Source organism: Leopardus geoffroyi, chromosome D3 (assembly GCF_018350155.1).
Source record: "Leopardus geoffroyi isolate Oge1 chromosome D3, O.geoffroyi_Oge1_pat1.0, whole genome shotgun sequence".
In the NCBI taxonomy this organism is placed as follows: domain Eukaryota; kingdom Metazoa; phylum Chordata; class Mammalia; order Carnivora; family Felidae; genus Leopardus; species Leopardus geoffroyi.
This window is the reverse complement of record NC_059339.1, coordinates 21,464,859-21,489,981: the sequence shown is the minus strand read 5'-3', so window position 1 is coordinate 21,489,981 and position 25,123 is coordinate 21,464,859. Positions and strand designations below refer to the sequence as shown.

At 44.5% G+C, this 25,123-nt stretch overlaps 1 protein-coding gene across 14 annotated transcripts in view; it reads left to right on the top strand.

Moving 5' to 3' along the window:
• The window catches only part of DEPDC5 (DEP domain containing 5, GATOR1 subcomplex subunit), a 129,506-nt gene that overhangs the window by 81,388 nt on the left and 22,995 nt on the right, over nt 1-25,123 (top strand). For 8 of the 14 annotated variants that reach the window (XR_006707910.1, XM_045459726.1, XM_045459725.1 and 5 more), the window contains 6 exons: nt 152-319; nt 1,240-1,459; nt 2,795-2,928; nt 9,770-9,878; nt 12,784-12,849; nt 23,220-23,374. Coding sequence is in view for 13 of the 14 variants with exons in the window: in XM_045459726.1 (XP_045315682.1) it covers nt 152-319; nt 1,240-1,459; nt 2,795-2,928; nt 9,770-9,878; nt 12,784-12,849; nt 23,220-23,374 (852 nt within the window). In the remaining variant the exon portion in view is untranslated. The remainder of the gene's footprint in view (nt 1-151; nt 320-1,239; nt 1,460-2,794; nt 2,929-9,769; nt 9,879-12,783; nt 12,850-23,219; nt 23,375-25,123) is intronic. The other 6 variants (XM_045459735.1, XM_045459729.1, XM_045459736.1 and 3 more) reach the window with 1 other exon arrangement.

The following is a 25,123-nucleotide window of genomic DNA, read 5'->3' as shown; positions in this document are numbered from 1 at the left end:
CCGTTTCCAGTCCTTTGGGATGAGTTGGTTACTGCACTTGAGGGTTGAAATGCCAAGGATGGTGCTAAGTATATGGAGATGGAAAGGTCCAGAAGAATTGGAGGAGAGGGAATTCTCTTTTGGACTTCTGGGCATGCCCTTTGTTTTTCAGGTACCCTTATGAATCCGCCCAGATCCACTACACCTACAGCCTCTGTCCCTCCCACTCGGACTCAGAGTTCGTCTCCTGTTGGGTGGAATTCTCCCATGAGCGGCTGGAGGAGTACAAGTGGAATTACTTAGATCAGTATATCTGTTCTGCTGGGTCTGAGGACTTCAGGTCAGAGAGTGTGCTTTGGCTTTCCGTCTGGCTGCCTTGGGTGTACCTGAATTTTAACACGTCTGTCCTTTTTTTCTGATTACAAGATGATGTTTGTTTTAGAAAACATGGAAGAACAAAAAGCACATCTGCACTGGGTTACAAAACTCAGTGAGAAGGTGGGTGGTGGTGTTGGTTGCACAGCAGTTTGAACGTACTTGATGGCATAGAAGTGTACACTTCAGGATTGTTAACGTGGCACATTTTGCTATGTATGTTTTACCACAGTACAACAACAGAAACTTCAGTGATGAAGTGCTCTTTGATGAAATGTCAGCGTAGATCATGTTCTTAACCTTTTCCTGACTGCCTGTGGTGTCTCATTTTTGGTTTTTAATTTTTATGTGTTTATAATTTATGATTGTGATGATAAAAAGCCACAACCCCACTGAGTCTGGCAGCACGAAGCATTCTGACATCTCTGGGATGTCACACGTTTCATGGCCTACCTCCAAAGCTTGTGTTTTATTTATTTATTTATTTTTTTAAATTTTTTTTCAACGTTTATTTATTTTTGGGACAGAGAGAGACAGAGCATGAACGGGGGAGGGGCAGAGAGAGAGGGAGACACAGAATCGGAAACAGGCTCCAGGCTCTGAGCCATCAGCCCAGAGCCCGACGCGGGGCTCGAACTCACGGACTGGGAGATCGTGACCTGGCTGAAGCCGGACGCTTAACCGACTGCGCCACCCAGGCGCCCCAAAAGCTTGTGTTTTAAATGAAGCCATGAGATGTAGCATCAGACGAACACTTATTCAAGGGGAGCTTGCTCGTCACATACTGACTCTGAGGACAGGGTCGAGATGGGGTGTTTATTAGGCGTGCTTTTATTGTCTGCTTTTGCTCACCACACCCCCTTTTCTCCCTTTGGCCCTCCACAGCTTAATTGAGTCTCTGAAGTTCTGGAGGACCCGCTTCCTGCTGCTGCCAGCCTGTGTCACTGCCACCAAGCGCATCACAGAGGGGGAAGCCCATTGCGACATCTATGGGGACAGGCCCCGGGCGGATGAAGAAGAGTGGCAGCTCCTGGATGGTTTTATCCGCTTCGTGGAGGGTTTGAACCGGATCCGCAGGCGGCATCGCTCAGATCGCATGATGCGGGTAGGGCTCTGTGGGCCCCGTGGGGCCTGTGCTTGGTCTCCTCCTATCTCAGGGGCCTCCCTCTGACCGGTTTATTTACTCTACAGTTGCATTTATCTTAACTCTGAAACAGTGAGTTCTCCTCTAGTGCAGGGTGAAGGAGGGAGGGATAGGGTACAGGCAGCCAGTGGGTAGTGTTCTGTGGCACGGGACCACCCTTGCCTACCTGAGGACACACAGATCCTTCGTGCATTCCCCAGGTGAGACCCTATGTCAAGCCCAGCTGCTTCCTCTGGATTACTGAGTAAAAGTCACTTGAGGGTAGTGGCAGCGATACTTGTTTAACTCTCATTACTTTTGGAATTTCCAGCACCTTGGGTGTGTTCAGCCCCACACCACCCAGTGAGGATACTGAGGCTCATGGGGTTATGGGATATGCCCAGCCAGTACAAGGCAGATCTGGGATTCTGTGTGTGTGTGTGTGTGTGTATGTGTGTGTGTGTGTGTACAGGTCTTTGAATTTTAACAGAGGCATAGATTCATGTAACACTACAACTACAATCAGGATACACAGTAGTTCTATCACTCCCAAAAAACTCCCTCGTGCCACCCTTTATAGTCACACTTTGCCTCCATCTGTAACCCCTGGCAGCCACTGGCCTGTTCTCCATCACTGTACTGTTGCCTTTTCCAAAAGTCATATACACAGAATCATATAATGTGTAACCTTTTGAGAAGCTGCCTTCTTTCACTCAGGATAATGCCTCTGGGATTCACCCAAGTTCATACAATTTGTGGCTTGTATCAGTAATTCATTCCTTTTCGCTGTGAGTAGTGATGTTTCATTAGCTGTGTTTTTAACCCCAAGTTCCATGTTCTTCCCCCCACACTGGCTACCCTTTGTACACAGCATTGCTTATAATTAGAAACATTTCTGAAAGACCGTGCATGGTAGAAAGAACTTTGGTTTTGAAACCAGATGACTAGAGCTTGAACTCTAGCTTCAGTGGGATTTGGGATAGGTTACTTAACTTCTCTGGGACTCAGTTTCTTCTTCCGTGATTTAGGTAGAACATTATTTACTTCCTGGTGGTGCGACAAGGGTGAAGTGATTTGTGGAACCCACCTCAAGAAGGCAGTTTGTTTTGAGTTGACAGGCATTTGAACCTTCAGTTGAAGTGAAAAGCTGTTCTAAGCATTTACTGAATAGCAGGAACCCATGTCACTTGCCTCTGTTAATTGGATTCCCAGAGCCTCAAGCACAACAGATACGACAGGCACGCTCTGGGCTGTGAGTGGCATCTGCTAAGGGAGCCCACTGAGGCTGATGGTCTTGTCTCCTCTTCTCTGCTTTAGAAAGGGACCGCCATGAAAGGCTTACAGATGACCGGGCCCATTGCCACACACTCCCTTGAGTCTACCGGCCCCCCAGTTGGCAAGAAGGGAACATCAGCTCTGTCCGCCCTGTTGGAGATGGAGGCCAGTCAGAAGTAAGTGCCTGCTCGGGGAGTGATTCGTCCCCACCAGCAGGCTCCAAAGGTTTTGTGAGTGGAGGTGAAATATTGTTTCTGCAAGGAGCCTGAAATTAAGAAAAACACACATACATGAGAAAGCTGCGTTAATACCCAGTAAGTGTCAAATAACATGAAATATGCCAGAAATTATAAACTTGCAATCTGGGACTTAATTTGAACTACAGATACATTTGGTTTGGCCCATAAAGTGGGGTTTCTTGGTTTCTTTGAGTTTTTTTGTTTTTTTTTTTATAATACATTTTGTAATTTAGAGCAGTTGTAGGTTCAAAGCAAACTTGAGTGGAAGGAAGAGAGATTTCTTGTATACCCCCTGTCTCCATACCTGCACAATCTCCTCCATTGTCAACATCCCCTACCAGAGTGGGACATTTATTGTAATTGGTAAACCTGCATTGTCACATTATCACCCAGTATTTGTAGTTTACATTACAGATCACTCTTGGTGTTATACATTCTATGGGTTTAGACAAATTTGTAATGACATGTAGCCACCATTACAGAATAGTTTCACTGCCCTCAAGATACAAAATATTTTTAAAATATCTGAGCTGCATTTTTTTAGTTTGAAGATTTCATATACAAATTTGGATTTTATTTGAATTTGTATATGAGAAATTGTATAGTATATACAACATGATGCATGATTATATTATTCATAAAACAGTGTATTGCAGATACTTTGACACAACACTGTACTATAGATAATAAAATCTAGCCTTTCTAGAAATAGAAGAGCCTCAGTTATAGTACTGGGTCCACATGCACAGCCAGCCATGGGAAGGCTGGCACTTTGGAATGAGCACATGCCCTCTGTTTTACCAGAGAACAGCCACACCCTCTAGTCTTGGACTTGTCTTGTACCCTCAGGCATGTGACCTGGCCAGCTTCTCTAAGCATTTGTGTGGTCCCTTCATAAACAGTATGTGCTCCATTTCCCAGAATATTGGTGGGGCTACATCTTGCCTGGGAGGGCAGTGATAGTGTCCCAGGAGGTGGGATTTGAGTTGGCCTTGAAGGGAAGAAAGTATCTATACAGAGAGGCGAGGGGGAACTTGGGCAAGAGGAGAAAACACCTCTGTGTGCAGGTGGCCCCCACTCTGGGAACCTTCCTGGCCCTCACCCTCCCAGCCAACTCAGATTCTGTGCTTCCTGTCACCCCAGACCAATATCCATCAGAACCCTTAGTGGAACTCTACCCAAGTTTACTCACATTCCCCCTGACTTGCCTGTGCTCTGAGGGCAGAGGCTGTGTGTTGTGCTTGGCACATAGTATGTGCACAATAGATAGTCATAGAATGACAGAGGAAGGGATGTTGAAGTTCCTTATACAGATGTTAGGGGAGACTAGACCTTATCTGTCTGGCATGAGGGACCATATTGGGCCAAGCAGGAACCTGTGTACATTAGGCTTTCCGAAAGTAACATGGAGTGAGCTTAAGGCATAGTCTAGGTGCAATTGGAAACACAGGTGGGAAGTTGGATGCCATGCTGTCCTTACATGTTCTTATCACAAAAGGGATCCTTTGCAAGTTTTTTATTTTAATGGAAAATTTCAAATAGGTAAAGTAGACTAGTATAATAAATCCCTGTTTCCCTATCATTGCAGCTTCGATGATTATCAACTCATGGCCAATCTTTTTTTTTTTAATTAAATTTTTAATGTTTTATTTATTTATTTTTTTATTATTATTTTTTTAATTTTTTAACGTTTATTTTGTTATTGAGAGACAGAGAGAAACAGAGCATGAGCAGGGGAGAGGCACAGAGAGAGGAGGAGACACATAATCTGAAGCAGGCACCAGGCTCTGAGCTGTCAGCACAGAGCCTGACGCGGGGCTCGAACTCAGACTGCGAGATCATGACCTGAGCCGAAGTCAGATGCTTAACTGACTGAGCCACCCAGGCGCCCCTGTTTTATTTATTTTTAAGAGAGAGAGAGAGAGCTTGAGTGAGGGAGGGGCAGAGAGAGGGAGACACAGAATCTGAAGCAGGCTCCAGACGCCAAGCTATCAACACAGAGCCTGATGTGGGGCTCAAATTCATGAACCCATGAGATCATGACCTGAGCTGAAGTTGGATGTTTAACCCACTGAGCCACCCAGGGACCCCAACTCATGGCCTGTCTTATTTCATTTATATCCCACATGTTCTCACCTTCCTTTTTACTCTTTATTAAGCTTGAGGCATCATATCTCTTCATCTATAGTATTTCACTATGTATCACTGAAGGTGAAGTACTCCTTTATACTTTATACTTTTTTAAGTTTATTTACTTATTCTGAGAGAGAGAGAGAGAGAGTGCATGCATGTGAGCGAGGGAGGGACAGAGAGAGGGAGAGAGAGACTCCCAAGCAGGCTCTGTGCTGTCAGCACAGAGCTCGATGCAGGGCTTGATCCCACAAACTGTGAGATCGTGACCTGAGTCAAAATCAAGAGTCAGATGCAACCAACTGAACCCCCAGGTGCCCTGAGAAGTACTCCTTTAAAAAAAAAAAAAGTCCTCAGGAGCCTGAGTGGCTCAGTCGGTTAAGCATCTAACTTCCACTGGTTCATCAGTTTGAGTCCCACGTGGGACTCTGTGCCTATAGCACAGAGCCTGCTTGGGATTCTTTCTCTCTGCCCTTCCTCTACTTGTGTTTTCTTTCTCTCTCAAATACATAAACTTAGGGGCGCCTGGGTGGCGCAGTCGGTTAAGCGTCCGACTTCAGCCAGGTCACGATCTCGCGGTCCGTGAGTTCGAGCCCCGCGTCAGGCTCTGGGCTGATGGCTCAGAGCCTGGAGCCTGTTTCCAATTCTGTGTCTCCCTCTCTCTCTGCCCCTCCCCCGTTCATGCTCTGTCTCTCTCTGTCCCAAAAATAAACGTTGAAAAAAAAAAAATTAAAAAAAAAAAAAATACATAAACTTAAAAATTAAAAAAAAAAAAAAAATTAAAAGTCCTAATACTATAATTTACCTAAAAGGTTACAGTCATTCCTTAGTATCATGAAATATGCCGTTGGTGTCTTGGGCAGAAGTGTTTTCAGAAATGAGCCCCATGTATAGAAAGGCCTGGCAGGTGGGCCCCAAGAGGCAGAGACTCTTTGGCAGCCTCTCACTAGTCAGGCAAGAGGCCACAGAGGCTGGAGAGAGGGTGATAATAAATGGAAAAGAAGGGACACAGGATGACAAGGGAACCTGGAGAGGACCTGGGGGCAGATGAGAGGAGGAGAGCAGGGGTAGGTTGAGCTCATCACTGAGGGCACTGGGTCCTCTTCAGAAAATACCTTCACCTGACCAAGGGAAGACCCCAGAACTCAGCCCACCAGGTTCTTCCTGTAACTAATCACAGATCTTTCGCACTGGAAAAAAGAACAAGGAACATATGTTGCTGGGAGGGGTGTGAAGCTGGGGGTGGGGGAATCTTATTTTAATTTGTCAGTGAGTCATCCTTTAGTACACTTGTCCAAGTAGCCTCTTTCTGCTCAGACTGGAAGAGGAAGGATACTTGAGGTGGTAGTGTCCCCCAGTGTGAAGGGAGAGACTCTCAGCTAATCCCACAAGCAGGAGTCAGGACAGAGAGACCCGAGACTTATTCTCTCTCCAGATGACTGCTCTTGGGTGACTTGCTATGTTTTCTCAATATAGGAGGTAAAGCAGAGGGAGCCAGACCTTTATATAATGTTAGCACACACAGCGTTTTTTATTTGTATGCTTTGCTTTTGTTTTTGGTGCACTAAGCTGATCCGATTTTGTTTATTATGAAAGACAATGCTATAGCAATATGGAAAAGAATTTTTAAAGACTTCACCTATACTCCTGCCATCTTACTATAAACTGTCTAGTTTTTCTAGTTTTCTTCTGGTCTTTATCTAAAGTCATGTGTGTTTAGTCAAGCTCTTGTAGAAGATAGAGGCCCCAGCAGTCTCAGCCTTCTGCTGATTGTCAGCATGGCTGAGACCAGTCTGGGCAGCTGGTGCTGAAGATAACTCAGTGACAACCAAGTCAGAGCAGAGATCACCAAAAGGCAATTGTCACTGCTTCTATGGAGGCTTGGCTGACAACCCCATCCTGTCAGAAGACAGTAGGCCTCCGTGTTTATTTTCACATATGCATGTATATAGCATAACTAGTCTTTTGCTGGCAGGTCCCCTCATGAGCCGTTAGATAAGGAGCCTCCAAGGACAAGGGTTTTGGACTCACATTCGAAACCCTGATTCCTAGTCCACAGGTCAGCACATGAAAGGCAGCTCACTAAATGGGGATTGTCATGTGTATCTGAGGGGCCAATGGGGGGTAACCAGGTCTTCCTCTCCCTGCAGCTTTGGGGGAGAGAATGTCACAGTGTGCCTTTGTGGATGAGGCTCAAAGGAAAACACATTTTGATGTGGTAGAGAGAGACTGTGTGGTGCAGGGACATGGGAAAGAATTGAGCAATTGTTCTGCTTTTCCTATATGAATTACACCTCAGAGTAACCAAGTAATTGGTGTAGGGAAGTTTGTCTTTTTTCAATATTGCAGCTAATAGTTACAGAAGGAATGATAGACTATTACCATGTGTGATCTTTAATGAACTTCTGGATCTAACAGAAATCACCAGTGGCCACTAATATCACCAGAGAGAGACTGCCAGATATTACAGGCCTCCAGATAGATATATATAATGCCACTTAAGAAGAGTTCTTGTCCAAAATTGAACCTGAATCTGCTCAAGCCATTAGGTATAACTCCCAGTTCTCAGGAAGTACAAGGCACAGAGGAATATGATAAACAATAAAGGGATAAAAATCAGCACATCCAGACTATGTACATTTACAGGACAAATGAGCTACTTTCTTCAACAAATAAATTGTAAAGATAGAAGTACAATGAAGAGGAACTTATAGCTTAAAAAAGAGTTAAGAGATACAACTCATTGCAACAAGGGGACCTTAATTGAACCCTGTTTTGAACAAACCACAAATAATTTTTGGGAGACAGTCGGGGAAATATTTGATATTGGAAATTTTTTAAAATTTTAAGTGTGTTTGAATTATGGTTATGTTTTTTTTTAAGTTATTTTCTTTTAATGATAGAGTGAATATTGAAGTTCTTACAGGTGAAATATGTTTTGCTTCAAAATAATTGGAGTGTGTAGGTAAGGAGTATAGATGAAACATGATTGGCTCTATAATTTTGGGGCTGGGTATGTAGGGATTTATTATCTTATCCTTTTTACTTTTGTATATGTTTGAAATTTTTCCATAATAAACTAGAAAAAAAAAGAGTATAACAGGTTACCATGGAAACTGATTTTTAATCTCTGGTATGAGATTACTTGACAATCTGTAATAAACATGTCAGAATTTTAGAAGTGTCACAGACTGAGATCTCTGGGAAGCAGGCTGAGATGGAGTTTAACATGCAGATTGTTTATTAAGGAGAGGCCTTAGGCTCAGCATGTGTGGGAGGGAGGAAGAAGCAGGAGTGGATAGAGGGAGCAGCCAGGTACAGTGCAGGCCCAGTGACAGCCTTGGGTCCCCTCACTCAAGCTCTAGATCTAGAACAGCCTTCAGAGATGAGCCCAGTTGGACCAACATGGCCAGATCTGTACACCCCCTTGTTGATCACTCATTGTCTGTGGGCAGCTGGGGGCCAGTGGGGGGAGGAGCTTGAACAAGGCTGCTCTGCAGCTGGGGCTGTCCCCAAAGGGGCTGACAGGTGAGTAGTCTGGACAACATGGCCCACTACTGTGCCAGCAAGGCCATAGCAGAGGGATCTGGGCAGTGCCTCACAGCGTACACCACAAGAAGTGTATGTTACGATAGTGATGAAGATTTAAGACTATAATGTGAGTCTCCTGAACTCTACCAAATAAAAATTCAGTGATATGCTGAAGAAATTTGGGGGAGCATTTAAGTTATGACAGCTCATAATTATTTTTAGTATAGGTAAAAGGAAAATAAATGTGGAAATATGCTTTTATGTACTTTTATGTACATCAGAACGGAGATGGGATAAGATGTCATAAGAAAACCATAGTTGTCTTGTGTTATGAGATAGTGTCTGTTAGATATGTGTGATTGGGGGTTGGGGAGAGGAGCAGGGATATAAGTGCGTGTATTTGAAAAATTAACATATAAACCTTCAAAATGTATGGGGAGTCGACACATTTCCCCATATAGTTTATGCCACATGTTAATGCAGCCCTAATTTTCAGAATGTGCTTCTGCTGGTATATTTAATGAAAACCGAGAACAAGTCTTCCCAGAGGATTAACAAAAGGGTTGTTTGTGGATGGAGTCATTCAAACCATGTCACATGGCTTTTCAAAGTAATATGTAAATACTATAAGCACTACGACAGTGCTTTTTATTTTTTTTTATTTTTTATTTTTTTTTTTTTTTTTCCAACGTTTTTATTTATTTTTGGGACAGAGAGAGACAGAGCATGAACGGGGGAGGGGCAGAGAGAGAGGGAGACACAGAATCGGAAACAGGCTCCAGGCTCTGAGCCATCAGCCCAGAGCCTGACGCGGGGCTCGAACTCCCGGACCGCGAGATCGTGACCTGGCTGAAGTCGGATGCTTAACCGACTGCGCCACCCAGGCGCCCCACGACAGTGCTTTTTAAATGGAGCTCTTTTCTTGTTTATCTGGGAGGACTGTTGATTGTTCAGGACAATGAATGCAATGAAGGGTATCGTGTTGGGCCTGAAGGAGAAATAGAGAAGGGTGTTTCTGAGGTGACAGCTGTAGTATCTTCATTTCATCTTGGCTAATGTGGGCCCTTCACCAGGGGGCTCCCAACAAGCCACAGATACGTGTTTTTCCATCTTTCAGGTGCATGGGAGAACAGCAGGCAGCTGTGCACAGTGGCAAGAGCTCCTCCCAGCCAGCGGAGAGCAGCAGCGTTGCCATGACTCCCACCTACGTGGACAGCCCACGAAAGGTAAAGGGGGCCACTCCAGCAGGGAGCTGCCTCATGCTCTCAGGGGCCCGACATGGCGGGCCAAATGAATAGCCATTCAAATCCAGGGTTGAATATGCTGAGGATTTGGATGAATTCTACCCTGAACCCTTTTAAGCATTACTATTTCTAAAGAAGCAGTTTCTGCTCACAATTGTAAGGAAGTTAACTGCTAGATAAATGCAGATACAACATAGTCAAGCTAAACTATATTGGTCAAGTCCCAAAATCTGGTTGGAACTGTGAAATTGGCCATCTGGTTTTCCTTCAGCCACATCCTTGGCTCTCCCAAATGGGAGGGAGAAAGCTCTTGGGGCAGCTTCCATGAGAGCTAACTCTTTGATAAAGAAATTCCCATCAGTTAGATTCCTGAGAAGTACAGTCAAATGGATTGCATCCTGGGCGGATGGGGGAATTAAAACCTGAGGCTTTGGGCCTCTGTACCAAATAACAAGTTCAGCAGAGGGGCCAGAAACTCCATAGATCAGGCTTTTTGTATCTTTTAAGATGAATAAACTTGACTCTGTCTACTCATTCTGGGAAGTTCAGAATGTGAGATCATTCTAGTATGGGAAGGTAAGCTGACTGCGTTCTCTTACCTGCTCTCTATCACTAGGAGATGAAGGAGATTCAATACATGTATTTCATTTTTCAAAACTGTGGCCAACTTGTACATCTATCTATGTATTTGTTTATTTTACTTCCATATCATGAAAATTTTCTAGTCATTAAATATTTTGTAAAAGTATGATTTTTCAATAATACGTGATATATCACCATATGGATAGACCCTCATTGGTAATTTACTTTTTTATTAAAATTGTAGATGGTTTCTGATTTTAAAAAGGATTTTTGGTAATTATTCTATAAGTTTTTATAGTTATTCTGCGCTGTATCACAATTATAAGTAATATTGCAAACAACATCCTTGCACATAATTATTTGACCGCATCTCTTATTATTTCTTTGGGATAAATGAGTAGAATTAGACTACCAGGATGCAGGGGTTAAAATCTAAGAAAGTATAAACTGAGGCTATAGGCAGCTCATATATTCTATAGACTAGCGGTTGGCAAACCTAAATAAATATTTCAGGCTTTGTGAGCCAACAGGCAAGATCAAGGCTATTATGTAGGTACTTCTATCTCCATATAAATTTTTAAAAACCACCCTTAGCCCACAGACTATAATAAACCAGTAGCTGGATTTGGTCTGCGGTCTGTAGTTCCCTCACCCAGCTCTAGGAAGTGACTTTAGGTACAGTCCCAAGGATAGTCTCTGCATAAGGAACGATCTATCCATCCAGGAAGAATCTTTTCACATGTATGTAAACCTCAGCAGCATTAGCAGCTCTACTTCTATATGTTCTAGCAGAGAAGGGACACAAATGGAACAGTGAGAATTCATAAGCATCTTGTGCGCTGCCCTCTAGCTGTTACCCCTACTTATTGCCATCTTTGAGGATTAGAACCAGTGCCCAGGGCTGGACTGAGAAGCAGAGAAATTATAGAACCACAAGCATTAAGGTTAAAATACACCAATGGCCAAATATTAGATTGCCGATTAGCACACTCTTCTGATTTTCCCCCTGAGCACTAAAATCCACATGGACGGTTATCATTTGTCACAGATGTAGATCCCCAAGTAGTCAAAGAGAAATGTAGATGTTATGAGATGGCCAAAGGGAAGACCTCTGTGTGACATGCTTAGAAATGCCAACAGTTTCCCCAGTCAGCGCATCTTGTGTTAGGATGCAGAGAGGTCCTGAGATTGTATCTCCACAGCCACATATTTCCGTGGTTTGTTATTTGAGTTCGCAGTGGTTGATGGGAAATGGCAACAGTATTGATAAAATGGGCACCCAACCCATATACTTCAGTGATTCCATTTTGAGAATTGAAGAAAAGTTGTAAGAAAGTAGACCTTCAGATTTATCAAGTGCCATTTCTGAATTTCAGTGGTAATGCATAAAAAATAAAGAGTATTTTGAAGGGACAAGAATTTAAGTAAGATGAAAGGAGGGGTCTTCGGGAAAGTCCTCTATGTTGTTTTTGTTTCAAATACATGGCAACTTGCACCCCACAAGAATAGGTTCAGAGAGGAAGACAGCTTCAGAACTCTCCACCTCCCCACCCTCACCCCCACCCCATGATGCATATGTTTCTGACACTCTATATGTCTCAGCTTCTTGATATTTTGTTATCCAACCAGTGGAGGAGAAGGTATTGCTGCTTCTGGATCCCCTATTTGCTTAAAAAATTAAGCACGAACTTTTCTTGCATTGAATCCTCTTCTTCCATCTGGCTGCCATGTTTATTAATAGGCAGAATTGAAAGCCTCAAGCCTCTGTCTCTCCAAGAGGGCTGCTGGTCATCCAGCCAGGCGGGAGGCCAGGAAGCGACCCCTGAAACCTTTCCCCCACCATCCCCACCAAGTGGCTTTTTCCTCTCCCTTGACATAGGTCTGAAGGAAGTTCAGAGCTATGTGGGAGGGTGCTGGCATCCAAGCCAGGCTCTGATGAGACCTGAGGGAGCTTGGACACACCTTGATCCCTGTGCTTGCTCCCACACAGGTGGGATATTCTGCCCAAGAAGGTGTGGATTCCTGCTAATGCTTTGCATTTGGATATGGTCTTTCTGGGTGGATCTTTCTTTCTCTCTCTCTCTCTCTCTCTCTCTCTCTCTCTCTCTCCCTCTTTCTCTCTCTCTTTTTTTCCCTCCATCCCCCTCACATGCCCCTGTTTCTCTCCTTCCCTCCTTGTTTTTATTTTTATTTTTTTCTTTCATACCCTGTCCTTCCCCTGATGGTTCACCACGGGTCCACATTTGTTCTTTTGCTCCCTTGCATTTGCTGCTGCCGCTGCTGCTTCCTCCTCCTCTGACTTCAGGACGGGGCCTTCTTTATGGAGTTTGTCCGCAGTCCGCGCACAGCGTCGTCCACCTTCTACCCGCAGGTCAGTCAAACTCCAAGGGCTCTGAAGCCCCTGCATGCCTGTCCCATCAGCAGAAGGCTTCTGCTCGGCTCTGAACAGATGAAATTGGGCTGAAGCTGAGTTGGAAGGGCAGCTGAAATTGAATTCAATCTCAGAAGTGTCATTCCCTTCCGTGGGGTTGGTGGCCGCAGAGGGGGATGGAAATGATTAATGTGAGAGAACAGATGATCGCATCAGCGTTGATGCATTGGTTTCCCGCTCTGCCTGTTTCACAAGGTTGCCATTGATTCTCTGCCACAACAGCAACATCTTCCCGTTTAGGTGTTTTGTCCATATAACGTGAAATATGTTTTCTTAAGGACTGAGCACTTACTTTTTTCCTGCCAGTACAACCTGATAAATTCATTAACAGTGTGGCAGGAAGTGGTGAAAAACACAGCAAGCATTTATTAATAGGCGTATGCTTTGTCATAGGCTAATTGTGAGCGACCCTGGGCAGTTCACCTCACCTCTGGACTTCCCTTAACTCATTTGTCAAATAAAGGGTTGGGACCAGACCTCCACAGGCCTTCCAAGCATAAACATTCTTCAGTTGCTCTGTGCCAAACACATAGTATTCTCTCATGTCATCCTTACTACATGGCCTGTGAGCTAATTTATCCCAAGTTGACACAAAGAGAAATTGGAGCACAAAGAAGTTGTGCTTTACCTAGTACAGGGTAGAGCTGAGATTTAAATCCAAGACCAACAGGCTTGACTTGTGACCTCTGCTCTGTAACTGGCTTTAGTAATTACTGTTCTGACAGGTCCTAGTGGAAGAGATACTGGGCTCCTTGCCCTTTATCGATGCCCATAAGTATATGAAATTGACTTAGTTACAGAGATTTGAGAGTTGAAAGGGTTTATGTAGAGTCAGGCAGACTAAGGAGAACAAGACTTGAGAAGTTCAAGGGCAAAGGTTAAGGGATCCCTGTTTGGTGGAAGTCAGAAAAGCAACATTGAATATTCACTCTGCCAGCTGCTATGCAAAGGGCTTTGCACACATAGTCTTCACAACAGTTTGTGAGGTGCAGGTATTATCACCCCACTTTCCAGATGAAGAAACTGAGGCTTAAATATATTACCTAGTCAAAGGCACACAAGTCATGTGTGGCTGAGCCCCTGCACCATGTAGCACAGTGTGCCTGGAGGGAAAGGGGGTAGTTAGCGTTGGGAGTCTTCCCTTGCTTAAGAGGTCACATGGTGCTATGCCTGTCTGTGCAGGTTTTCAGAGATCTGCGCATGCCATTTCCCAGTGAGCTGCATGACCCTGGGCAAATCCCTGTCAGGATCTCTGAGTTCTAATCCAAGAATCTCTGATCTTTAAGTGTGGAAAGCATGCTACATTTTTGGTTTAGAACAAACTTGGGGTGGACTTTTTAACCTTTTACTTTCTAATGAGAGACCCTCTTGTGAAAAATTTTAGGCTTAGATTAGAAGTTAGCATAAGAAAAATCAGCAGAGCCAGAAGAGAATTGTCTTATAAGTCCTATAATAATATAGCAGTCCACATAGCTTCACATGGTGAAATTCCAGGTGGAACAAGAGTGAACAAGTTCCCACAATGAGCCGTTAGGAGAGGCACACGAATAAAGTTTATATTACCCATCAGGTGTGTTGTTATGCTTACACATAATAAATTGTCTCTACTCATATGTAGTAAGGGAGCCTCTATACTTACACAAAATGAAATTGTGCTTTTTTAACTTTGTTTGTTTTGTTTATTATTATTGTGTTAAAATATACATAACATGAAATTTGTGGTGTTTGTTTTCTAACGTGCTGTGTGGGGAATGGAGAAAGGCCAGTGGAGTCAGATGACTCCTTTAAGATTTCATCTTCAGCACTGTACCAGGGAGCTGCTTTAAGCATGTTAATTAACCACCTGAACCTCAGTTTCCTGATTTGAAGGAAATAAAAATACCTTCCTTGTAGGATAGTTTTGAGGATTAGAAAGAATATCTATTTCTCAACAGACTTCAAGGGAGTGAAATCCCATAGAGCACATTTCTGAGCACCATGCAATTAAGTTACAGGTAAAGGACAACTGGGTAACTAGAAAAGCCCCACATATTTGGAAACTAAGTAACACTTCCAGTAGTGAATGCATGAGGCAGCAATAATATTGCATGTTGCATGGGATGTGGTGGCTGGATACTAGCTAGGATTAGGATAGGATTCCTACCGTGCCAGGTTTCGGTGTCCATTGCAAACATCTGTTTATTAGTGCCTACTCCCTATTCCTGCAGCCTCTGCTTTCCACCCTAATTCCAGGACCAGGAAGCACAAAGAGTGGGTTGTGTGCTCTTTCAGAGAATGGGGCTGCATGTTAGAAGACTGTCAGGGTGTAGGCTCTGGCATCAGACTAGTTGTGAGCCTTTGGGCAGCTGCACTAACCTCCCTGAACCTCAGGTTTCTCATCTGTAGAATGGGACTAGTAACTGTGTTCTCCTTGTAGGATTGCTGTGAGAGGGACCTGAGATGAAGCATGTTTGTGGTTAGCTATACCCTGGCATGTAGTCAGTCCCCCAAACATGTACCTCTGTGTGGGAGAGGGGAGGGAGGACAGGGGCCAGCTGGTACAGGTAGTGAACCAACTTGATTGGTCCAGTCAGCTGTTTTCCCTGTGTGTGTGTGTGTGTGTGTGTGTGTGTGTGTGTGAGAGAGAGAGAGAGAGAGAGAGAGAGAGAGAGAGAGAAAATGCACTGGGCCTGGGTGACCTCTCCTATGCCTTTGATCTCTGAAATTCTGGGGTGACCCTGTTGGACCTTGCAAAGTAAGTCCTCTACCTCTGGCTGAGTCGCAAAGGTAATGCCTGTAATTTTTGGCCGCTGATGACAGCTCTCTGCTGAGAAGGGGTTCCTCTTGGCCAAGCAGGAGAGCAGCATCACCCTGGACTCTAACTCTGCTCTGGGAAGGAAGTGCCTGTAAAATTAAAACAGATAGCAGTGCACAGAGGGTTGCAGGGAACAGGGCCATGCACCAGTCTTGGAAAATGGTTCTTTGTGTCACCAATTCATCATTCTAATGATAATGAAGGTGTCACTCTGCCTGATAAGTGGAACAGAGCTACACAGTTCTCCTCTCCATGCCCTGCTCTCCGGAAATCGATTTTTATCATCACAAATTTACAGAAGAATTTGGAGAGCATGAGAAACCCTTGGTAATGAAATTTTCCTCAGAAGTCAGCCTCATGATATCATTAGTCTGCAGTTTGGAGCCTGAAGGAATATCATGGTTGAGGGGGACAGGCCCCTGCCACCTGAGGCCTGAGCCGGTGCTAGGGTCTCTTCTCTCCCCTACCCCCTGACTCCCAGCCAGTTATTCTCACAGGAATGTACGGCTCTCAGCAGATCAGCCCCGTGTGAAGTCACTTGTCACTTCTATCACCACCCCCCAGCCTCTGTCCCTGTGACCCGTTTCCCATCTTGGTCCTGAGGCAGCCTCCAGCATGGTCTTCTTGCTTCCATCCCAGCCCTCTCCAGTCTGTTCCCCAGCCTGCATCCAGGGTTTACCTTTCCACAGTGTATTAGCTGGGGCTGCTGTGACAAAACACCATAGACTGGGGGGGCTTAGGCAGCGCATTGACTTCTCACAGTTCTGGAGGCTGAAAACTCAAGATCAAGGTGCTGGCACATTCGGTTCCTGGTAAGGGCCCTCTTCTGGCTTCCAGCTGGCTACCTTCTCGTTTGTCCTCAGGTGGCAGACAGAGCGAGAGCTGTGGTCTCTCTTAGGATAACAGACATTAATCCCATCATGGCTTTACCCTCATGGCCTCATCTAAACCTAATCAGTTCCCAAAGGCTCCACTTCCAAATACAATCACTTTGGGGGTGAGGGCTTCAACATATGAATTTTGGGAACATACATTCAGTTCATAACATGTGGCTTTCTTTCCTTTAGGGTAAAAGCCAAAATCCTTACAAAGGCCTGGAAGGTCCCACATGACCAAGGCCCTCCCTCCCTTTCTAACCTCATCTTCTGTCATCCTCTTTCTCACTTTTGGACTCCAATGACATGAGCTTTTCTCTAGACTGCCGTAGGCACCAGGTTTCCTGCCACAGTGCCTTGGCACATACTGTTCCCTCTGTGCCTGGTTAACTCCTAGTCGTCTAGTCAAATCCTACATCTTAGATTTACATAGTGCCCCTCCTTTCAGTTCTTCTCCTGGTTCTACCTTTATATTTGTATGACTGGGTTTGATTAGTGCCCAACTTCATGAGACTAAGCTCCCACAGGGCAGCGGCCATGTCTGTGTTGCTCACCATTGATTCTTTAGCACCTAGCCTGGCACTTGGGAGGGGCTCTGTAAATACCACCTCAGACATACTGATGGTGGAGATAGACACAAAAATGTTTATTTGAACAATGGAACCCTTTCTTTCCCAATGGATAATTTACACCAAACTCTGAACTGTAACCCAACAAACATGGAACCATTCTGGCTTAAGTATGTGGGGGATTGGAGAAGTCTCCCAGCCCCCAGCAGTTGCAACCTGTGATGGCAACAGAGATGCTACCACAGGCCCCCAGGCTTTTGCAGGATGCACTTCGAAGCTGTTAGGACAGTAGTGCACAGCATGCTGGTGGGAACCCTGGGAAGTCAGAGTCAGTGTGACTAAAAGTAGACTTTTCCCCTTTTGATCTGTTGTGTGTGTGTGTGTGTGTGTGTGTGTTTTTTTTTTTTTTCCTCTTTGGAAACTTGAGTGAACAAAAGGCTCACATCCCCCGGGGGCTCAGTCCCCCCTCCCCCCCATGCCCGGAGGACTCTAGGGTCACTTTAATCAACCATTGTCCTAACCTAAACCCTCCACCATCAAGGCAGGTTCTTATCAGAAATCTATGTGTCAGACTTCTGCCAAGAGCACAGTTTTCCCTGCAGGACATTCATTTCATTCCCATCTCCCAAAAACATGTTCAGCCTTGCTGTGCATTTTTAATTTTTGAAGTGGTTGGAAATATTTTAAAAAATCAGGAGATTTCATACACAAATCCAGGTTTCTGTCTTGTATTATGAAATAAGCTAGACACTGGGCCTGGCTTCCTTCCCAGCAGTGGTCACATGGCCTTGGAGCAGCCCATGGCCTTTAGTCAGGTGTGCTAATATATACCTACTGGTCCTTGTACATATTTTTGTTTGCCGCCTTTGCTCTAGAACAGTGTTGTCCAATCAAACTTCCTGCTATGATGGAAATGTTCTGTATCTGTGCTGTCCAACACAGATGGTTAGTCACACATGGCTAGTGAGCATTTGACAAGTGGCAACTGAGGAACTGAATTTTACATTTTATTTTAATTAATTTATATTTAAATAGCCACATATAGCCAGTAGCTACTGTACTGCATGCCGCAGGTCTAGACGTTTAAAACGTTATCATCGAAGTACTTACTTAGATTCTAAAATTTCACTTTTCCTACCCTTGTTTTCTCTTTCTCTCACTTTTTCTATCCTTTTCACTGGGTTTTCTTGTGTATTTATCTTATTATATGTCTAGTTATTGATAATGTCTTTTCTTTTTTAGAGTGATGTTAAGATATAAAAATATAAATAAGCATTGAGAATCAGGGGTTGGGATGGACATGTGGAGGAGGGAGGCTGTACTTGTGGAGATAATCCAGTTTAATTGAGATGACAAATCCCAAGCTCCTCCTGGGCATAGAGCTGTCCTAATATGGGCATTCCTTGTCTAATGTCTGTTTTTCCTTCCCACTCCCAGATGGTAAACTCCATGAGGGCAGGTGGAAGAGATTTGATTTGGGAAGATATTCTGTCCTTCCCTGATATTATAAACCTTGGGAAATCTCCTGGCTATGGAGCTGGGAGTTATTCCCAGGCTGTCTGAATATGAGATTCTGTCATGGGTCCCTTTATGTTACCTCTAAATGCCCTAAAGGAGTCAGGTGAGGGGAAACCAGGAACACCACTTAGCCCATTTTGTCTTCAGGTAAGACAAAGCAATGTGTTCTGTCTACCACCCTCAAGGTATAGTTGGAGAGCTGGGCTGGCAGCTTCCTTGTGGCTGATTGTCCTCCAGCCTAAGAAAGTAGGGCTCTGACAGGTACATGAGTTGGAGGGTCCTAGGAGGTGCCTGTTGAGGACGGTATTAACCTGTAAGGCATCCCTGGCAGAGCTTCCCCCCTCATCTTCTCCCACGGCTTTGGGTGTGTAGGAAAAGAGAAGGAGACTGGGGGTTGCTGTTGCTGAAGAGGGTTTCTTTGTTTAATTGACTAAATACCAGACTTTATTTGGGTTTCACCAGTTTTCTATGAATGCCCTTTTTCTGTTCCAGGATCCAATTCAGGGCACCATGTTGCATTTAGTTTTCATGTCTCCCCAGTGCCCTCTGGTCTGTGACAGTTTTCTCAGTCTTTACCTGTTTTTTGTTTTTATTTTTGTTTTTATTTATTTTTATGACTTTGAGAGTCTTGAGGCTCCCAGGCTAGATATCCTGAAGAATGCCTCTGAATCTGGGTAAGTTTGATGTTTTTCTCATGGTAGAGTTGTGAGTTTTTGACAAGAATACCTCAGCAGTAAAGCATGCTCCTTATCACTACATAATAGCTGGTATATGGGACCCATACAACATCGCCGGTCACGTGAACAGCACGTGATGTGGTATTTGCCAGCTGTCTCCATTATGAAGTTACTGTTTTACCCTTGCTATACTCTGTTCTTTGGAAGCAAGTCCCTAACTGTAACCTACTGAAAAAAGGGAGAGATTCAACTGCAGCTGCTGGAAGCAGGGTATCTATGCAGGTTACACGGAATCCTTCTGCAAGGAGGATTTTGGACAAGGCTCTTAAAATGGAGTTGCATCTGGGGTGCCACGCTAGCTCAGTCAGTAGAGCATGTGACTCTTGACCTCGAGGTTGAGTTCAAGCCCCACTTTGGCTATAGAGATGACTTAAAAATAAGATCTTTTTTTTTTTTAAATTTTTTTAATGTTTATTTATTTTTGAGAGAGATAGAGACAGAATGCGAGTGGGTTAGGGGCAGAGAGAGAGGGAGACACAGAATCTGAAGCAGGCTCCAGGCTCTGAGCTGTCAGCACAGAGCCCAACATGGGGCTCGAACTCACAATCCACGAGTTCATGACCTGAGTCGAAGTAGGACGCTCAACCGACTGGGCCACCCAGGCGCCCCAAAAAATAAGATCTTAAAAAAATGAATGGAATTGCATCCAACACCAAGCACCTCCCTCCACTTGCCTCTTTCCAGGCCTCTGCACAAAGACTGCAATTCAGTCCATCCAGCTTTTCTTGTCTTTTTGTTTATTCTGAAAAGTTAATTCAGGTGGATTATGGAAGTAAATGGAACCTCCAAAATAAAATGTGACTAGATGGGGAAATAAAAGAAAAATACAAGATACTACATTATCTGAGGACTTATAAAGTATCTAGAGTTTTGTGCTAAATTCAGTCCTGTACTATCTGGGAGCCAAAGAAAAGTGGGAAACATCTGTTCCAGGATTCAGAGTGGTAATAAGATAAAAAGACAAACCATTTGCTTGGAAGAAGCATAACCTTTCCTGGTATTAAGATCTAAGCAGCCTCTTAAAAGATGAACATTGTATGATATAAAAGTGAGGTCAGGAAACAGGCAAATCTGACTCACCATCATCTTTTATACATAATTCTTATTGGAAGATGGGGTGCCTAGATGGCTCAGTCGGTTAAGTGTCCAACTCTTGATTTCAGCTCAGGTCATGATCTCATGGTTTGTGAGTTCGGGCCCCGTGTTGGGCTCTGCGCTGACAGCATGGAGCCTGCTTAAGATTCTCTTTCTTTCTCCCTCTCTGTCTGCCCCTCTCCCTCTTTCTCTCTTTCTCTCTCTCTCTCAAAATAAAGAAAAGAAAGAATTCTTATTGGAACAGAGCCATGCCCATTCATTTACATTGTCTGGCTGCTTCCATCCTTCGAGCAGATTTGAGTAGTTGCTTTTTTGTTTTTTAATTTTTAATTTTTGCATTTATTTATTTTTGCGAGAGACAGAGCATAAGTGGGGGAGGGGCAAAGAGAGAATGAGACACAGAATCCGAAGCAGGCTCCAGGCTCTGAGCTGTCAACACAGAGCCCAACACAGGGCTCGAACCCACAAACTATGAAATCACGACCTGAGCCACAGTTGGACATTTAACTGACTGAGCCACCCAGGTGCCCCAGATTTGAGTAGTTTTAACAGGCCATCTAGCCCACATAGCCTAAAGTAATTACTCTCTGCTCCTTTACAAAAAAGATTTGCCAATTTCTGATTTAGAAGGGACTCCTTAACCACATCCCTGCTAAAAGAAAGCTGTAGGAATCATGTAGATTTCTGGCAGTTTAGGCTGATGGGGCAATTCTCAGGTGCCATAGATGAGAGATGACCCCACTTCAGTGGTCTGGAAGGCAGCACCTAAGAATTGGGTCTAGCTTCCCTCAGTTAACTTCTCATTTAATATTGTGGCATAGTACCTGTTCCTAAGTCTTGCTAGTTAGGGGCAGATGGTGATTGGTAATTGCAAGCTGCTGCTTGCTGCATTTCTCCATGTATTTATGGTGCTAGCAAAGTCTGTCTGGGCGTCTTTTTGCAAATCATTGAGTCTGATGTAGGAGATGGTTCTTTAAGAACTGGGGACAACTTTGTCTCTCCCGGGGCACATTTGGTTGTATCTGGAGATATTTTTTTAATTGTCACAGCTGGAAATGGGGGGCAGTGATGGGGGGATGGTGTTACTGGCATCTAGTAGGTGAAGGATGCTTCTCAACATCTATTTAAAAAAATTTTTTTTTAATGTTTATTTACTTTGAGAGAGAGAGAGACAGAGACAAAAACAGAGCATGAACGGGAGAGGAGCAGAAAAGAGAAACACAGAATCTGAAGCAAGCTCCAGGCTTCGAGCTGTCAGCACAGAGCCCGACACAGGGCTTGAACCCATGAGCTGTGAGATCATGACCTGAGCTGAAGTCGGATGCTCAACTGACTGAGCCACCCAGGCATCCCTGCTCAACATCTTATAAGTCACAGGACAGCCCCCCCCCGCCAAGAAAGACTTATCTGGCTCCTAATGGCAACAGTGCCAAGGTTGAGACACTCTGTTTTAGAAGGAGTGATTTTTATGATACTCAACAAAATATTTGATAATATAAGACTCTATTCTGAAGTACTCAAGAGCCCCATGTAAGAGGGACTAAGTCATTTTTCTTGAAGTGCTCTGGAAGTCTTGCTATTCTCTCCACAGATATTTGCTGTGCAGTGCAACTTTTCTAGGTGAGCAGGTCATGGTCTTGTGCTCTTAGATGTTTAAAGGGAATGAGACCAATATAATACCATTACATGAAGCAAAACCTGGCAGCTTCCAGGAGAGGGGTTATAGAGGTCCAAAGTAGACAGAGAGAGATGATTTTCATTTGGGGGCTGGGGTGAAGTGAGTCAGAAAACATTTTACGAAGACAGCAGCATTTGAAATGGTCCTCAAGATTGTTGGGTTTTTAGCCTGTAGTTGTAGGGAAGGGCACCTCAGGTTGGGGGAACATACAGACAGGATTAAACACACAGGGTTTGATTTGGCTGGGAATGTGTATGTGGGTGAGTGGCTGGCAGTGTGGAGTGATCACAGGTCAGGGCTGTTTTTGCTGGACTTGCAAGACCCTGTGAGGCTGTGAGCCTTATGGGGAGACCTGAAAGATTTCAGAGTCATGGAGCGGTGAGATTAGAACTGTCTTTTTAGGAGGATGAAAAAGGGAGGTGGCCGGCAGGTAGGGTCTTCAGGGGAGAGGCTGCAGTCAAGGGAGTCGGTTAGGAGGCTGTTACAGCCTTCCCCTGGTGGGAAGAGTGTCACTTGGAGATACATGTGAGTCAGCTGAGGGGAGGCCACAGGACTAGGCCTCTCTTTAGAGGTGAAACTGGAGAAGGAAAGGAGCTATCAGGTGCCCCTGAGGTTTGGACCTGGGTGCTTAGAAGACTGTTTGACTGACAGCTATGGGAAAGGAGAGTTAGAGTGGAAAAGGATGCCCCATGGTAAGCGAAGGCATTTGTTGGGATCTTCACCCATTTGTCTCTAGTTGTGTTCCTTCTTTCCTATTTCTCAGTCTCACAGGAATGATTCTGACTCCCTTACTCTTTCTGTAGAGAGTTTTCTTTAGTTTAAATCTGTGGTTTGAGTTAGGTGCTGGTGCCATTTCTTTGGCTCTGGGGATTTCACTGTGAATGGTGGTTTCCTGTCAGCCTTCGTGTGGGGTGCACAAATTCTTATTGCTCTGGTCCACCAGGGCTCACTGAGGCCTGGGAAGGAGAGAAGAATGGAGTCGTTTACATGTATCTAAATAACCTTAAAGAATTTTGTTTTTGTTCATTTTCAAATCTCCTACAGGTATCTGTGGACCAGACAGCCACCCCGGTGTTGGACAGCACCAGTCTGGGGGTAAGCACAGGCCAGTCTGTGGACAGAGGCAGCAGCCAAGCCTTTGGGAACTCCCAGAATTCAGGGGAACAGAGCTTCCTCTCTGCAAACTCCAGTGACAGCAGGTGAGATTCAGAATGGCCGAACTCATGCTTCTGGGCAGTGGGGATGGTCTGGCCTCAAAGGCTACGGAGCTTGGGAGGCCAGAGTCCCAGGCCCAAATTCTTACGTGGCCATGACTTCTGCCTGGGAGCCTGGGCCACTCAGGCCTTGCCAGCACCTGTTTGATGGGGCTAATGATCTGTGTCCTGCCTTCCTTCCAGAATAGCTAAAAGGTGCCCACAGAGACACAGAAAAGTATCAGGCATGTGCAGGAGGAGGCTTTGGGAAGGGGGCCTGGACAGAGTCTATCCTGTTCTCTGTGGCATCTGGCATACTGCCTGGCACATGATTGCAGGCAGTCAGTATCTGCCACTTAAGGAAATGAACGAACAGCAAATGAGTTGCTGGTTGTGCCCAAACATGGCTGTTCTTTCCTACTCCTGAATATCCAGAGGAAAAAGAAGCTACTTGGACCTCGTTTACTTGAGAAAGAGCTCCAGCTTTTAATGCCATTTGTCAAATCTGAAAAACTTCTTTTTTAATTCCTTCCCAGCTGTGTTAGCTTATAATATTCTGCCCAATCTGGTCTTGTTGCCTCACTGTCCTACTGACTGAGCTGTCCTTAGCTGAATGTTCTCAGATTTGACTTCGGCTTGTCATTCCCATCAAGTCCAGCTGATTTTTCAGTTCTGGATGTGGAGGAGATTGGAGGGGCTGCCTGGTGCACAGGGAGGGAGTGCATTTCTCTGCTTCCTCATTGAGCAGCAGGTTTTGTTCTGCTTTTGGAAGAGAAGGGGAACTGGGAATGCTTAGGCTGGAGGTGAGAAGGCCAAAAATGACACGAATCAGGACCAATGACGAAAATTACAAAGAACAGGTCCCATTTCATGATAAAGAACTGACTAGTGGTTGATACTGCTTCAGGGAAATGGACTGCATAGAGGAGCTACGTTCTCTGCTGTTGAAGACATTCACACAGACAGGATAGCCTCTTGTCCAGGCTCTTGTAGTGGGGACTCAGGCAGGCATTAGAAGGAAGTTCACTTCAGGGGCGCCTGGGTGGCGTAGTCGGTTAAGCATCCGACTTCAGCCAGGTCATGATCCCATGGTCCGTGAGTTCGAGCCCCGCGTCGGGCTCTGGGCTGATGGCTCAGAGCCTGGAGCCTGTTTCCGATTCTGTGTCTCCCTCTCTCTCTGCCCCTCCCCCGTTCATGCTCTGTCTCTCTCTGTCCCAAAAATAAATAAATGTTGAAAAAAAAAAAAAAAAAAAAAAATAATAAATAAATAAATAAATAAATAGAAGGAAGTTCACTTCTGGGCAGGGAGAGGAGAGGGGAGTAGTCTTCACAGTTTTTGTTTTGTTGTTTAAATTTTTATTTATTTATTTATTTTTATTTTTTATTTTTTAAAATTTACATCCCAATTAGTTAGCATATAGTGCAACAATGATTTCAGGAGTAGATTTCTTAGTGCCCCTTACCCATTTAGTCCATCCCCCCTCCCACAACCCCTCCAGTAACCCTCAGTTTGTTCTCCATATTTATGAGTCTCTTCTGTTTTGTCCCCCTCCCTGTTTTTATATTATTTTTGTTTCCCTTCCCTTATGTTCATCTGTTTTGTCTCTTAAAGTCCTCATATGAGTGAAATCATATGATTTTTCTCTTTCTCTAATTTCACTTAGCATAATAGCCTCCAGTTCCATCCACGTAGTTGCACATGGCAAGATTTCATTCTTTTTGATTGCCAACTAATACTCCATTGTATATATACAC